Source organism: Pinus tabuliformis, chromosome 2_1 (assembly GCF_031772625.1).
Source record: "Pinus tabuliformis cultivar Carrire ecotype Pingquan chromosome 2_1, CPIR1, whole genome shotgun sequence".
NCBI classification, from domain to species: Eukaryota; Viridiplantae; Streptophyta; class Pinopsida; order Pinales; family Pinaceae; genus Pinus; species Pinus tabuliformis.
In genome coordinates this window covers 51,512,761-51,530,011 of record NC_142299.1, presented here as the reverse complement: position 1 = coordinate 51,530,011, position 17,251 = coordinate 51,512,761, and the positions used below count along the sequence as shown (strand labels likewise).

Here is a 17,251-nt window from a genome sequence, read left to right as displayed (position 1 = left end):
ATATTTCTTTGATCTAAATCTAGAGCTTCCAAAGATTACATAAGCTAATTAAGAGCAATTTTCTAGACTAGACAAGTATGGGGTTTCACTCCCATCACTTGGTTTAGTTTCTTGTATATTAGGGTGTATTATAATGTGTCTTATTTGCATGCTCTCTCCACTAACATTTGCTAACTCATCTTGTCACATATTTTGAGTAGAAATTTCTTGAAACTTCTAACAAGTGTTTGCAGGACCTTTGACACACATGGGGATCAAATTTCAAGGAGGTCGTGAGCACTTTCTATAGGGTCGAGTTTGCTTGAGGGCTGCTGCAAAAAATTGCTAGGTCGTGGGCCCTTAGAGGTTGATTTGTCTATTTGTAATTTTCAGATGTGAGGAATTTTCATTGGCTAATGTGGTTGCCAAGTTTCACAAGGAGATTCTAGCGTCTATAGTTCTTACTTTGTAAAAGCTCCTCCTTCATTTTTGGGCAGCCTTCTAAAGGCCTTCTCCTCATTGTCACATCTAATAAAAATTCCAATTTTCTTGTGGGAATTTGGGAATTTACCCATGGAATTTCTCCTCCTCATTTAGAGGGAAGACTTTTCTTAGGTGGATTGACTTGCATTTCTATTTTCTAGTACTCTCATTTAGTTCATCTACATGTTTTTTTTTCATTAATCTAACTCACATAGCATCTACATCTAATTTCATTTCAACTTGTTTTACATTTATCAAGTGTTTGTATATTGCAACCTATTATATTTCATGCACATTCTTGGAGTAAGCAAATAATTTTAACTTTATGTGGCAAGCTTAATTTAGCAATTTGTTCTCTAGAGTACATTGTCTCATTATGTGATGTCATTACATGCTTACTTGTTTCTTTGATCATGCATCATACATTTTGAAGCACTTTACTTTGAAGAAATTTACAATCTAGCAAACATTTCACTTACTTAGAAGCAAGCATTTTGTTGCAAAAAGGTGTAACTAGGTTCGGTTTTCATAATGACTTATAATTATGATTTCATGTAAAGAAGAAACAAATGTATTTATTGTATTCCTTGCATCATGGGTTTCATGAGCAAGAAGTGTTTTTCATAGGTCAAATCCTTCTTCTTGATGTCTTTAGGTTTTGTTGTCTTATTATGAATATAATTAAGAAGTCATGAAGTCATGTTACATATGTCAAAGATACACTCCAAGACATTGTCACTATCTCTCTTGCAGTGGGCTAAAAGAAGGATAGTATTCTCCTTAAGGTAATGTCGGCTTATCTCCAGGATCTCATGTCGGCCTAAATGACAAGCATAAGTCACTATATATATAGAGTGACCTCACCTCATAATCATCAAGCAATTCGGACATCTCTGATCTGAAAACAATACGAATCTCAGAGCGAAGAAGATAAGGGTATTACAGTGAAGAAGGAAGGTAACTACAGGTGTGTAAATGTCTTAAGGGTTCTCGTGCTAAGTCTGTCATCTAAGTGAAGTATCGAAGTCTGTTCTAAGAAATGGCAACCACAATTAAGGGCTATATCAAGCGTTGAATGGTGATAGAAGAAGACCAAAGACAAAGAGGCTATCTTGGACCGAAAGAAGAGATTAGTGAAGGTCGAGGATTGTGTCTAGGGTTGCGAAGGAAAATGGAGACCGAGACTCTCCTAGTGACAGTGTAATAACAGTGCGAAGAAGAACATAAGTGATATAGTGCAGAGGAGGAAGACAGTGAAGGCCAAAGAGTGCAAGAGATAGTGACAAGTGTCTTGAAGAAGAATTGAGTCAAGTATTTTGTCAAGGGTCTTGGTATTCATCAATAAAAGAATCTATAAGAAGAGATTGAAGGGTTTTCCTCTCAAGAGGAGAGGTTTTGCCCTGGCTTGGAGCCTACATCTTGTGTACTTTTATGTTGTTGATCTCCTTTTTTGGTAGTTGGTTGATGATTGAAGAACACACTATAATAAGAAGAAGAAGAAGATAATTCTAACAAGTAAAAAGACATCTCAAGCAGTTATCATTGTCAGAAGAACCATTAATGTCATTTTGCCTTAGATTCTTCAATATGGTATCAGAGCTATGGTTCAGTCAAGGGAATTTAAGTGACACTTATTCAGTTTAAAGGCTATTCTCAGTCTTGGATTCATCTACATTGTTGGTGAAGTATTACCTTAGACCTTAACACATGATCAGTTCAGGAATTTTGGAGTTGGTCTCATTATACATCCTTGACATACCTACAGTTCTCAAGACAACAGTCTCAGGTTCCATTCTATGGTGCCTCTCACTCTCTCAATCTATGTCATATCACAAATGTTGAAGTAACATGATATTACAAAACCTCAGATCGATCATCCTCTGCATCGAGTGCAATTACAGTCCTGTAATTCTCGGGTCTGTGATTTCGGGTCTATTACAGGAGTGCAGTTCGGATCACCTCTGCAATCTCAGGTCTACAATTCTCACATATACTCCATGGTCTCGGTGCTTACAGTAATGTACGGCTCATGATGCTACACAGTAATGCTACATTATCTCAGTGCTCAGTGATAAGACATAATCTCAATGATGCTTTATGTCTCGGGTTCACAGTGATGTTCCATACTACTACTTCATCTCAGTGATGCTACATGATTTAGGTGATGCCACTACTGCAACATCAATGATAGTCTCAGATCTCCTCAAGAAGAATTCAAATCGATGGCATTATAGTCTCACTTCTTGGTGTCAAGATCACAGAACCTCCTCAATACAAATATCTCATAATATATCTTGGATGTGCAGCATGAAGTCCTGGTGACATTACAGTATGCTAAATGTTGCATTCTACTTCGGCAAAGTCATAATTTGGAGATAATGTTGTTAAGCATAACTACGATAAATATTCTTGGACCCTCTCTAAAGAAGTGTCTCAATGTTAGCTCCTCTATCTGGGCAAGTAGTGCTAGGTCTAAGTACGATAAAGAGATGATTGGTATCTACACACTGTTTCTAATGCTCCATAGTCTCCTCATGTATTAGCAACGCAGTGCCATGTCAAGTATATCAATAATCAAAAAGACCTGATAAGGAGTCAAAGTACCTTAGGAGTTAAGCTGATGAAGTAGTTTCGAATATCATAATAACATATAGTCCGGAGCAGTTTTTGTCATGCTTGGTATTGGACAGTGCAAGAAGTCTTGGTAAAAGGTTTTCAATAATGCTCTAGCAAGAATCTCATTCAAAGAAGCATCAAGGTAAGGATCTCCTCTTCATGTGCCAAGTAAGTATCTTTCATGTTTATGATCTATCTTTGGTTTAAATGACTTCGTTTTACAAGGAAATCGATATGCTGGTCCTTGCATAAGGAGGATAGTCTCAGTCCTCATAGATAGGTGAAGTCATTGAAATAGGTCTCCTTTGAATTCATGAGAAGAAACTCTTAAAGTCCTCTCACGTAGACAACATTGGAGACATAAAAGAAGCTAGAAGAAGAAAAGATGGTCCTTAAAGGACAATATCAAATATAGGAGAAAAAGAAAATTCATGTTACTGGTTAGGATGGAAGGAGTTGAATGAATTCCATGGTAAGAGGGAGTAGAAATCTTTAAGTTAGTCTCTCTCACTATAAGTTTCTTTTTGGGCTCCTAGATCCTGCATAAAGTATGTCTATAATATATAATAAGATGTGGTGTGACATCATGGAAGTATTAGAAACAAGAACTCGTGACATCATCACGAGGGTAACTAATTTCATAGGATAAGTAAGATACCTCATTCAACAACTTAGGGTTTCCATGGAAGAAGGCAAGTTGAAGGCAATAACTTTGCAGAACTCAAACATTTAAAGAAGGCTCATCATGCAACAAAAGGGAAACATCTGCAAAATAAGGATCTTTAAGATCCTCAAGATTCTCTGATGGAATCTTCACTAGAAGATTCACTAATCTAGGGATGAAGCAAGTGTTTCAATAGAAACTCCAACTCGTGGAGTTCATGGATGATGATATGATGACGTAAGAGCAATTCAAGGGGTTGAAGATCTTTCAATCAAGGAAGTTGTTGAAAGAACCCTGGATAACCTTAAGTTAAAATGTGGTATGTATGCTTGTATTTTATTTTAAATTGACAGGTCATATGGGTGCAGGTAATATGGATCATTACTTCTATCTTTAGAAGCATCATCAAGGGAAAAGGATCTCCTCCTCTAAAAGGATACAAGAAGGCATAAGTCATACTAGATGAAATCAATATAATATGTCCTTATATGAAGTATGAAGTGGTTGACTACAATTACAAAACTCTGATTAGAAACCCCTCGGAATGGAATGTGTGATAAAGGAAGAGATCGAGAGATATGCAACCATGATGGAGGCAATCAACATCCAAAAGATCTAGAAGAGTTGACAAGGAAATATCCCAGAAAGATATGAAGACTCTAATGGCAGTCCAAAAAAAAAAGATGGAAAAGGATCTCCTCCTCTATAAGGATACAAGAAGGCATAAGTCATACTAGATGAAATCAACATAATATGTCCTTATATGAAGTATGAAGTGGTTGACTACAATTACAAAACTCTGATTAGAAACCCCTCGGAATGGAATGTGTGACGAAGGAAGAGATCGAGAGATATGCAACCATGATGGAGGCAATCAACATCCAAAAGATCTAGAAGAGTTGACAAGGAAATATCCCAGAAAGATATGAAGACTCTAATGACAGTCCGAAAAAGATGGAGACCCTCAACAATGGATATCTTTGGGAAGATGTGTCAACATGTATGCAGGATGTTGATACCTACAAGAAGACGTCATGATGAAAAGCCATCCCGAAAGGTACAATTTGATTTAATGTTATGATTTCTTGAATAATATCTGGATGAGTTCATGTAGGTCTACTGGAACAAGAATTGAAAGTACAAGTACAACTAGCATTCATGTGGTGGATGGAAACTCCTGAAAGAAACATGATGAGGAAGAAGTAGCCATATGACGAAGGTTCCAAGTATGAAGAAGGCCACTTTCCATGAAGAAACGAATGACATGACGAACCAAGAAGGAAAGTGATTAATGGTAGATGCCCTACAAGGAAGAAGCTCGACTGAATTTCATGACATCAAGGAAAGAAGTTGATCAAGCAGCTGAAGGACCCACGAAGAAGGAGTTGTTGATGAAAAGACAAGTCCCTGATTAAGAGGGAGCTTGGATTGGGTCACCCCTGATTAAAAGGGAGTGACAGTTGTGTTTTTCTATTTCATGTGTCATGCACGAGACCACGACTAACAGCCGTAAGTCTTAGTGAAGGCCATGAAGAGAAATGTAGACACATGATGGATATATCCTCCCTAATTGAGAGGGAGATATAGACACAACATTCTTGTCTTCACTTGGAAGAAAGAATGGAGGATTGGGTAATCATCTGGCATCTGACGCTCTTTGAGGATGTGTAGGGCATCCAAGATAAGAGTAGGCAAGAGGGCCGATATTCTTTGAGGGCTGGGAACCTAAGATAAGAATATTCCTAGAAGGTCATACTCAGTGAACACCCGGGTGGGTATGTACCTTGCGAGACAATGATGAAGGTGTCTATAATCATTAGTCTCACCAACATTGTGTGCTCTGATCTATTGAGAGATGGAGCTATTAGTCAAGGCCTTGCTATGTGACAATGTTGGTTATAACGATGTTATACAGATGGGTTACTAGTCCGACTCTTCTTATGAGATCTCTTCAGTATTGAAAATATCCATGTACCATTTATGAATACCTCCCTAGTTAAGAGGGAGTGTTGAAGAAAGGTGTAACTAGGTTCGGTTTTCATAATGACTTATAATTATGATTTCATGTAAATAAGAAACAAATGTATTTATTGTATTCCTTGCATCATAGGTCTCATGAGCAAGAAGTGTTTTTCATAGGTCAAATACTTCTTCTTGATGTCTTTAGGTTTTGTTGTCTTGTAATGAATATAATTAAGAAGTCATGAAGTCATGTTACACATGTCAAAGATACACTCCAAGACATTGTCACTATCTCTCTTGCAGTCAAATAAAAGAAGGACAATATTCTCCTTAAGATAATGTCGCCTTATCTCTAGGATCTCATGTCGGCCTAAACGACAAGCATAAGTCACTATATATATAGAGTGACCTCACCTCATAATCGTCAAGCAATTCGGACATCTTTGATCTGAAAACAATATGAATCTTAGAGCGAAGAAGATAAGGGTATTACAGTGAAGAAGGAAGGTAACTACAGGTGCGTAAATGTCTTAAGGGTTCTCGGGCTAAGTCCATCATCTAAGCGAAGGATCGAAGTCTATTCTAAGACAGTGGCAGCCACAGTTAAGGGCTACATCAAGCGTTGAATGGTGATAGAAGAAGATCGAAGACAGAGAGGCTATCTTGGACAGAAAGAAGAGATCATTGAAGGCCAAGGACTATGTCTAGGGTTACAAAGGAAAAAGGAGACCGAGACTCTCCTAGTGATAGTATAATAACAATGCGAAGAAGAACTGAAGTGATACAGTGCGCAGGAGGAAGACAGTGAAGGCTGAATAGTGCAAGAGATAGTGACAAGTGTCTTGAAGAAGAATTGAGTCAAATATTTTGTCAAGGGTCTTGGTATTTGTCAATTAAAGAATCTATAAAAAGAGATTGAATGGTTTTCATCTCAAGAGGAGAGTTTTGCCCTGGCTTGGAGCCTACATCTTGTGTACTTTTATTTTGTTGATCTCCTTGTTTTGGTAGCTAGTTGATGATTGAAGAACACACTATAATAAGAAGAAGAAGAAGAAGAAGATAATTCTAACAAGTAAAAAGGCATCTCAAGCAGTTATCATTGTCAGAAGAATCATTAATGTCGTTTTGCCTTAGATTCTTCAACACATTTCACTTTTGGCTACATTTTATTTGGTCTAGTTTCATTAACTTAGCATTTTGTCTCACATGATTTATTGATATATGCTTCATTAACTTATGTCAAACTTGTGCTCAATATTGTCTTAATTATTCATTGGTATATCTTTCAAAGCATTTGTCATCTACTTGGAGCAAAGTTGCAAATTTTGGGTCATTTATGAAGTTTATATTTACATGCCATTTACTTTTACAAAGCTTGTGAGTAATATTGAAGTCATTGGTGCAATTTTATTTTGAGCAATTGATTCACTTACTTTGAGGCATTTGTATAAATATTTTCCTTTGCAAGCACTAATAACATCTAGGCATCCCATTTAGGCATTTTAGTTTTAGATCTTGCACATTTAAAATTTACCTCCAAGCATAAGCTTGGTTGTATAAGAATTAAAAGGGCGAGATTTTCCTTAAAAGTTTTTCCACTTGGTACGGAGTAAAGTTAAAGTGTGTGACCCTGTAGTTATGAAGGTGGCTTTGTTCCCTTGTAGGAACGAAGGCACACATGGCTTGTAAGGATTAGGGGAAGGGTATCGTTAACAAAGACAAGTGCTTCCTCAGTCCCTCTTCCTTGCAGTCACTCCAATCTTTACCCCTTGGTAAGAGGTTGAAGGGAGAATCTCTCACCTAAAATAGGCATTTAGTTTTAAAAATTTACCAAGATAATTGCATCTCACCTTAGCTAAGTTGCATATCATTCTAACTCATTTACTTTAAGGCATTTTCCAATTTACTTGCAAGTTTATTTCATGTACTTGTCATGGTGAATAGCCTAACTATCTATTGAAGTTGTCATCTTTTGTTGTTGAGTATCTCATTTAGCAAGTACAACATTTTCATTTACAAGTAATACTTTGTTTCACTTAATTTCATTTGCAAGTCATTGTCCTTTAGATTGCTACTATACATGCTTATGATCATGAATGATAGTATCTTTATTTGAGCATCTCTTTAAAGTGCAATTTATCTTTATTTGAGCATCTCTTTACAGTGCAATTTGTATCTTGCAGTTCGTATTTTTCATCTAACATTGATTTGTTTTTGCAGAACTACTAGTCATCTCATTTTGAGTATATATTTGAGCAAGTCTTTACTATCTCTTGAAGCAATCATTAAGGTACTGGTTTACATGTTTATCTATTGAATGTTGTGTTGATTGTTGAATCTGTATCTTGCATTGCTCATTATATTCACCAAGCTTGCTCATAATTTTGAAGTGGTCCCATTAACTTAAGATCTCCTAGAAACTCATACTTCTTCACCTAACCTTCATTAGGGACCACCCCCCTTAAGCTTTAACTAGGAGAGAGCTTTAATGAAGAGAGTTGGGAATAGGTGACAGCCCCATCTCTTAGTTTGCCACCAAGTCACACCTTGTGGGATTAAGGATTTTTCCCACACTAACCAGGTGTGAGAGTGAGGCAACATCAACAAGATCTATTCCATTAGATTTATAATCTGTCTGACAAAATACAGAGACAATTCTTGACTTACTTGTTGAAGGCAGTCCTTCATCCTCAATCCTTTAGTCCTCTTGTCCACTGCTCTTTTGGTTGTCCTTTGCCTCCAAGATCACATAGAGAACAACTCCTTTTGTCCTTTGTCTACATGTTGCTACAAATTCTCGATCTGCTCTACTTCTTCAAATCACATATTTGACTTTCTTCTTGCAAATCTAACCTTCCAGCACTCAGATCTGACTTTCTTCTTGCAGATCTGACCTTCAACACTCATACTTGACTTTCTTCTTACAAATTTGACCTTCCAGCACTCAGATCTAACTTTCTTATTGCAGTTCTAACCTTCCAGCACTCAGATCTAGCTTTCTTATTGCAGTTCTAACCTTCCAGCACTCAAATCTGACTTTCTTCTTGCAGTATCTATGGCACACTTCAAGGTTGCATGGACTGTGACGTGAACTCGGCCTTCCTTGGTCTACCAAACATGGCCTGACCTTCCTTGTTGTAACTATCTTAGACATATCTGCGGTTAGGTCCTTTAGCCTCCCTCTCTCCACAAGTGAAAGTCCTTCTCCACTTGTGTGTCTAGGCCTTTCCTTTTGGCCTCCTACTTATAGTTTTCCTTTAGGTTATTTGGGGAACCCTTGGTCTTTTAGTGTTTTTCCCACTCAACCCTTTAACCATAAATTAGAATATGAAATTAATTACTTAGGTCCCCAACCCACTGCTTTAGGTCAAAAAACCCAACTTTGGGTAAATTGCCCAATCAACTAACTTTTGGTGGGTTTTCACCACTTGAAAATACCTTTCAAGCTACCCAATTTCCAACATTATCTATTATGTTAATGGACTCCAGGGCACTAAAGATAATGATCATGTGCACATGGCTAAAATGGCGGTAAGTAACGTAGAGCTAAGTACCTGTTCAATAAGGTAGTGATAATGACATGGTGCTGACATTGGCAAGATGATCTTCATTGGGAGGTTTGCAGGCAAGCATATCACTTTCCCTAAAGATGTGGGGTCGTCTAAGTTACCGACACATCCCTACGCCCCTCGCCCCCACTCACTCCCCACCCTCGCTCTGTCAGACACAACACAAGCCTGACACATGTCAGACGCAAGTTTGACTTGTGTCTGACAGATGTCAGGTTGTGTCATGATTTTTGGACATGTGCCTGCTTGGTTATGCCCTTATTTTTCACTCATTTAGTCGTGTTTTTCGAGTTGTGGGAAGATTTGGAGAGCGAGGTAGAGTAACCAATTTTCGAGGAGATTCGAAGTGTTGGTAAGTGGATTTGTCATCCTTTTTTTTTTGCTACAACATCTGTTTTTCCTACAGCAATTTGTTTTTCTTAAAACAATCTGTTTTTACTTCATATCAAAGGAATCATGGCTCAATCAAGGGCAGTTGGAAAAGGGCAAGAGGAAGAATGCCCCCATTGATAAAGTCCCCCCAAGGGGAGAAATGCCGCCATTGATAAAGTCTCCCCAAGGGGGGAAATGCCCCCATTGATAATGTCCCCCCTCCTTCAATTTCATCATAGTCTACAAGTATTCCATTTGTTAGAAGTAGGGCTACAACAGCAGCTTCAAATGTTGAAAAAAAAAATCTTGTCAATTTCTTGTGTGTTTGTCAATTTATCATCATTGATGTAGTACTAGTTGTATGTATAATTGATATTGTATCATCATCACCTAGATATTTTAGTTTCTAAATTCAATCTTTGTCTATATTTCATTTTTTGTGTGAATTCACTAATTTGTTATATTTTTATAATATATATATATATATAATGTGTCCTACGAGTTCCATGTCAGCCTGTCATCTTGTCAAGTGACTTTATATAATGTGTCCTCCGTGTCCCGTGTCATCGTATCAGGTGCCTGTAGTGTCCTAAGGTAATGTTACCCTTGGGTTCTATGCTAGCTAGGGTTTCTTGAATCAATCAGACATATTATATGCCAATAGTGAAAATTTATTCATTTAAAAATAAGCATCATTGAGTAACATAAAGACATCCAATAGGAATAAATATCTCTTGTAATGATATGAGTTCTCAATACATGAGGAATTAGGGCTAGTTTCCCAAGAATAATATTCCACCAGTTTTACAATACCGATATTTAGTCAATCAATACTTCAAATAACATTACCCAATTACCACTACTCCAACTGTAATCCTAACACTATTCAGTTTACTACACTAATTGTGACTCACTGTCTAATTTCCCGATCCAAATATGATAGTGCATGTTGCTTAGGGAGGGTCTGACTTCATTGTACAAAGGATCAAACCCTTGTTCCTTCAACAAGCGTGCTCCTGTGAATTGACTCACTGTCAGAATTAGGGCTTGAATATGATAATACGTTGCCCAGCAACTGGTACAATTGAAATATACCACGAAACAAGTTACAACATCATTGTCCTGCAACTAAAAACTTTTTCCTGACCAAGAAAAACCTCTGTAGTCTGAAATGCTTCGGTTGTCTGTCCTCAACCCCTATAGCCAGACTGGTATGCACCCTGCAATCAGGTTGATCTGCAGCCCTACAACCAGGCTGGTCTGCGGCCCTGCAGCTACAATCTGCAATTTGATCTGAACTTTGCTAGCTGCTCCACTAAGGGTCTCGTCCTTTGATAATCAGCCAGAATTCGTTGTTTCAGGTCTTTAGTTGATTCAAATGGATAGGTTATCACAGAGTGCCCTGATTTCAAAAGGTTCCTTGCTTGCCATAACAGTTGAATCAATAGGAAAGACTCCTTTCTTGCTAGCCAAGACCATACCGAAATACTCCAAGCGAATATGCTATAATAGTATAGAAAAAATGGTGTCTAGGTAGGGTGGAATCAGCTCCACTGGAACTAGACAGAAGGATTAGCTAGGGTGGGATCACCTCCACCAAAACTAATCAAGAAGAAGGGGTCTTAAAACCCTTAGAGTCTCAGGCTCAAGAAAATCAGAGATATTCCAATCCAAATCGATGATGCCAAATTGATTCCAACTCTCCTCTATTTATAGATTCCTTCATCGGCTCCCAAATGTGAGAGGTTGTGAATGCAACCCCTAATTTTGGGCTTTTTTGCCCCAACATTGAAAAAATTGGATTTTCCCCCTTTATCAAGACTATAGCCTATGGGGTTGGATAGGCTATCTCGTCCACCCTTGGGCAATTAATCCGTAAGGGACATTACAGTGTCTGTCATCATGTTAGGTGACTTAGGGGACTGTTCACCATGCAAACAATGAAAGGTTTGAGCATCACATTCCATTAAGATACAAAGTATGAATGCTCTGCACTCTAACCACTATAACCATACCAATGTTGTGCTTGTGTTTCAGATGTGGAAGTCCAAGCTATTACAAGGGAAGAAAACAAAAATGCAAGGATGATTCAAAATCATAGGTCAAAGACATACTCGACATTAATTAGATAGAGTCTTTGGGTAAAATGACCATTAGCAGGATCTTGAAAAGCATAAATCCCAATCCATTCCTTAAGTATACCATTTCTAATCCATCCAAACAATATATGAAATATAGGACTTATGAAGCAAGCTGCTATAATAATCTTCATATAAAAAAATGTAACTAACCCCAACTAAATCTAAATTTGGATGAGGTATAAAACACCTCATCACTTGCCTAAAAGGAGATGTTCAAAAAAAGATGACAAGAATACAAATAATAACATTTCATTGCATGATCACAAGATAAATACAAATCTAGAGAGTATGATAGATAAGTAATGTGTGAGTAGTTTACTGTATGGAATACTCACAAGAATATCTTTCTCAACTGCACACGTTTCAGAAAACGGTTGTAGATGAATGTTCCTAGCATTAATCCACCCCAGCTGACCACACGTGCAGTTCCCAAAAAAGAGGCATCTAAATGGAGAAAATCTGTCTGATAATAGAACAGAACAGTTGAGATGTTCGGAATTGTAACCTGAGCTAGAAAGAACCATAGCATTGGCCTGATTTTGCCAATATAAATAATCGTCAGAATACTTTAAGCAGCCATGGAAAGAAAGAAATAAAAGTTGTCTAACCTAAAAAAAATCATTATTACAAGAAATGAGATCAAGTTTGAATGGCATGCATGTTTCCTTGATTATTACCTCAAAATTACTGGCTGTCTCACTGCCTCAATTAGAGTTCTGATGGTGGATTTCACCGAAACAAACCAGCTTTTTCTTGTAGAGCCTTTAGAATCAATAATGTCTGACTGAACCTCAGGGAATTTCTCATCCCCTTTACTTATGCGGGTGTCTTTCCTCCTCCGAGTCGCTTCCGCTGTATGCAACTTAAGTAAGGAGTGCTTATCCTCAGAGACATGTACTTCTTCATTCATCGATATGCCATCTATCATCCCCTTGTTACTTTCTTCAACAATATCACCAGGCTTTTCTTTCTGAATTTTAACCCAGTCTTCATCATCTCGCAAATTCTCTTCTGCTGACACATCAGTAATGACCTGCTGAGAAGGTTGAGATGCCCATTTCTCAACATTTTCTTGCGGTTCTTCTCGTTTGTCTATTAGTGTTTCAACACCTTGTTTTTCATCACTAACCTTAACACTGACCTCAATTGTCCCAGAACTGCTTGAAGGATTTTCGTCAACCAGACCACAGGCAAAAAGTTGAATCGTAGGGAAAATGGAAAAAATAAGAAATACTACATCGATCCTCAAATCAGAGAGTGCAATGCCACCAACTAAACTGCCGAATATGCCTCCGATTGCCATAGCCAACCATGACAGTGACTGCAAATCGCCAACAAATCTTGCCCTGCTAACAGACAATATCTTCTTAGTTGATTGCCTGAAATATTAGTCCAGCTTGCTTGAATAAATCAGAAAAACGAGAAACCGACCTCTCCTGTTTTGCAGCCTCTGCAACCATGGCATCAACAACAACATCAGCCATTGCTGAACCCAAGTTTTGAAGTGTTAGGAATATTGTAAGCAATACATATGAATTTCTAGCTGGTTCAACAACTCCAAGAAAAAGCCATGGAACCAGCGAAAGAATGCTTGCTATGTTCAAATAGGGAAGCCGTCTTCTGCCTCGAATCGGTACACAGTCTGACAAGATTCTGTATAAAGATATGCTTTTAGTCCGAAGAATATTGCTACAAGCTTGGATGTAAGATATCTTAGTGATTGTCTTAAACGGCAGGTTAACTGAGAAATTGTGAGAAGAGAGACAAAAGAGAAGCCTACCCATATATCGGTTTCACACTCCATGGGAAAAAAGCAATTGACACCAGAAATTGGGAGGCAGAAGGGCTCAATTTAAGCTCGTCCTTCAAGTGGTATGAAACTGCCAACCAAGCAAAGGACCTAAAACCCTGAAAATAAAATCAAATTGCCCAACAGCGCCATTTATGAAAGCATATTAGAGAAAAAAAATCAACAGAAACCTTATTAATTAAGACCACATCTTAGAACTAGTCCAGTTCCATATAATCCTAAATAGTAATCCCTTTTCATCCGTATATTTAATTAGTGACCTACATCCCGAGGTATTTAAGCATTTGACAAGTCACTGGAGCATCTAAAGAACGTTTCGTTTGGCAAAAATATGAAGGACTCTGTAATGAATAGAAAGTTTGTTTTGGCGAAAATAAAGAGAACGTGTAACAATAGCCAGTTTCCTTTGGCGAAGATAAAAAGGACTTCTGTAATGAATAGCTTTAGAAATTGGCTATTAGTATTCATCCAATCTGCAGAAGAAAAGAAATAAAGAAAAGGGAAAGAAACTATATTAACGACCGCTAACGATCAAAATAGGTCAACAGGGCTTGAGAATACAGAATATAATAATAGCAAGATGAGGAATGTCTTTGGCAACTCCTCCCTGAGGAAGAAAGAACAAATGGGTAAATAAAAAGCATAATATCATAAAAGAAATGGAGGGAGATCCATAATAGATATCTGATAAACCCTCTGCAGTAAAGTCCAGGTGAAAACAGTCAAAACAAGAAAAAATATCACACTACTTGCGTACATAATATAAATGTTCTATTGCGGTGGTTTGGCGTACCTAACCATAGGAGCATGACCTTGGGCCCTGTACAACTTTCGGGTACTTAAACTTTCCTACGTGGTAGTGTTTGCTTGAATAGTCTCACTAAGAGGTTAAAAGAAACCATGCAAGTCTGAATTCTTATCTAGTAAGTCCAAATTCTTTAAGATTTCATCAGAGTGAGTTAATAATTCATCTAGATTTTGTATGTTCCATATGCTAGTCAATGGCTTTTAGGGCATACGGCATCTAGTTCAATTCCCATGACATTGGAAACAAATTCATTGCATATGCCTCAAAGTCATAGGCAGCTGTACCCAAAGTAGAGATCTGATGGTTGAAACATCGAAAGATCTCTGCTTGTTATCCCTCTTCTTTTCAAGAATATAAAATGAATCAGTAAAAGAGATTAGAATTGCATGATACTATTCAACAATATTATATGTCTGATTATGATCCAGCTCTCCTAGTGTTAAAACCGTCTTCCAAGCAGATGAGGCTCGGTGCAAACGTTGGGTGACTTTGATGGAATATACATTCCTCAGTCATGGCGTTTTGCCAGAGGTGGCCTGATTGTGATTGAGTTTGATACCCTCTCCACTCAAAAAGAGGGGTTTAACTGCCCATAAAACAATTTTAAATCAGTCTAATAAACATAAAAAGAAGTTTGTCAATTGGCTTGTGATCGAATGGTTAAATCATAGCTCTTTCAGTGGACAAAACCAGGTTCAACACCCCTCAAGATGTGTTGCTGCGTTAATGTTGGAATCACGATTGCCATTACACCAAAACTTGTAGGTGTTAGTAAACGGAAGCATCGCTAGAGTTAATGGATCTATGAGAGGTGGTTAAGCACATGTCACAAAACACACAGGGAGCACTGGTTTATCCAATGTTCAACAATCTCCCCTCAGCAAGAGCCAGGTGTGATTCGAACTTGAGACCTTTGGCTCTGATACTACTTGTTGGAATCACAATTGTCATTACACCAAAACCCACTGGTGCTAGTAAACAGACACATCGCCAAAGTTAATGGATCCATGAAAGGCGGTTAAGCACATGTCATGAAACACACGGGAAGCGCTGATTTATCTAATGTCCAACAAAGTGATAGGTAGATTTGATAAAATAGACAACCCTGACACCTAATCTGAAAGTAGAGCCACTTCAGGTTGGAATCCTGGTAACTTTGCATAATCTCTTGGGGTATGAATCTTAATGCAAATAATGGGTGAATTTGATAGAATAGACAACCCTGGCACCTAATCTGAAAGTAGAGCCACTTCAGGTTGAAGTCCTGCTAACTTTGCATAATCTCTCAAGGTAGCAAGCTCAGTGACAGCAGAGCCACATCAGATTGAAGTCTTGGTAACTTTGCATAATCTCTGCAGGTAGGAAGCAAAGTGCAAGTTATGGGTGAAATTGATAAAATAAATACCCCTGGCACCTATGTTGAAAGTAGAGCCACTTAATTAACAAAGGGCCATTTACAGGAAAAAAAATCTGTTAAAGCGGGTTGATCCATGAGAAATTAAGGATGTTCGACCAGGTTAGTGAGAAATTCAATTAAAGATATTTGACCCGGTTACTGAGAAATTTAAATTTAGTATAAAAGGGTTTTAGTTTTAGTGGTTTGGTGAACAATATATTTCCCCAACTGCATTCAAAGTCAAAACATGCTGTAACTGCTCTATTTGTGCTATTATGCTATTTATGAAATAGTTGTATCGGATAGCAGCTGATATTTTGAAATTACAAATTCTTCAGAAATACTTGTTCCGGTAAAGAAAAAAGGGAGGGGAATTCAAATTTAGCGCAAATGGTCAATGGGTACTTAACTAAGTGGAAGAATTCCAATTTGCTTCAAAAACTGTCATAACATCAGCTTATATAAAGCATTTACAGTGCAAGAAACCTGAAAGTAAGTATCAAGAAAATGTGCAGGGGCATATAAGAGAAAACCTGAGTCCAGTATATCAAATAAATAAGTAAAAGGAATGGAATCCCAAAGCTACTTCTCAGCTGCCTTAACCAATTCATGGCGGATTCAGCTTCTGCACCACAGCTGGATCTCCGATGTGTCTGTCTCTCCCTCCTTTCCTGCCTTGTCTCCCTCCTTCCTACCTTGTCTTTGTAAGTATTATTGTTGCGACACAAAACCCGTAAAAAAAATGAAGGAATTAACTAAAATTCAGATCCAACGCCACGGGAATGCAACCTTCTTCGATCCCAAAAAAACCTCAAAATCTATTTATGATTTCCCTCCTTCGGCTACGTCTATGAATTCAATACACTAAAATTCCTTTATGCTGACGATGAATTCTCAAAAAGAATAGAACCATGAAATTCAAAGGCTTCGTGGTAAAGCAAGCTTTGCAGACAAGAAAAATTGCTTCATGCTTGCGATAGTCAATCGTTCCTCGAAAATTAACAGAACCACCGTATGTAGAATCGCATGCAGGGTTAGACAAATATATAAGCTTCTGATTCGAAAACATTGGATATAGAGGTAAGTTGTATGACAGGAAAAATCAAACCCATTCACAATTTAGAATTGCATTAGCTCGTTGTGGTCAACATTCACTTTGAATTAAAAGTTTGAATTCAATTCTTCAAAAGCGCAATGACAGTTACATTTGTATAGGAAAAAAAGTAAAAGATGCATATGTCATGTTATTCTGACTATCATGGTTCTTTTTTGGGTTTCCTGAGGTGGGGTAAATAAGTTAGGTACTGGGCTACTGGAATATGTTCGTTTTGATATCTACGAGGCATTATAGACATGTCATAATTTTTTTCATGTCCATTATATACAGTGATGCATTTTATTGAAATTTTGAGTCTTGTCTTGTTACAATGTGAGTATAAAGTTTTCATTGT

At 37.6% G+C, this 17,251-nt stretch overlaps 1 protein-coding gene across 1 annotated transcript; it reads right to left on the bottom strand.

The window, feature by feature from the left end:
* Window positions 1–12,117: 12,117 nt before the first annotated feature.
* LOC149198745 (putative folate-biopterin transporter 4) lies at window positions 12,118–16,912 on the bottom strand. Its single transcript, XM_089400345.1, has 5 exons — window positions 16,334–16,912; window positions 13,567–13,694; window positions 13,218–13,439; window positions 12,464–13,132; window positions 12,118–12,319 (listed from the first exon to the last, which is right to left on the bottom strand). The coding sequence occupies exons 1-5, from the start codon at window positions 16,409–16,411 to the stop codon at window positions 12,118–12,120; spliced, it is 1,299 nt and encodes a 432-aa protein (XP_089256471.1). The 5' UTR covers window positions 16,412–16,912.
* Window positions 16,913–17,251: the final 339 nt, after the last annotated feature.

Bases quoted from the DNA above. Each gene is read 5' to 3' on its own strand.
- LOC149198745 (XM_089400345.1), bottom strand. From the start codon at position 16,411: ATGAATTGGTTAAGGCAGCTGAGAAGTAGCTTTGGGATTCCATTCCTT. The intron at 13,695-16,333 runs GTTTTCTCTTAT...TTTTATTTTCAG, and splicing joins ATTTGATATACTGGACTCAG to GGTTTTAGGTCCTTTGCTTG. The intron at 12,320-12,463 runs GTAATAATCAAG...TGGCAAAATCAG, and splicing joins AGACAGCCAGTAATTTTGAG to GCCAATGCTATGGTTCTTTC.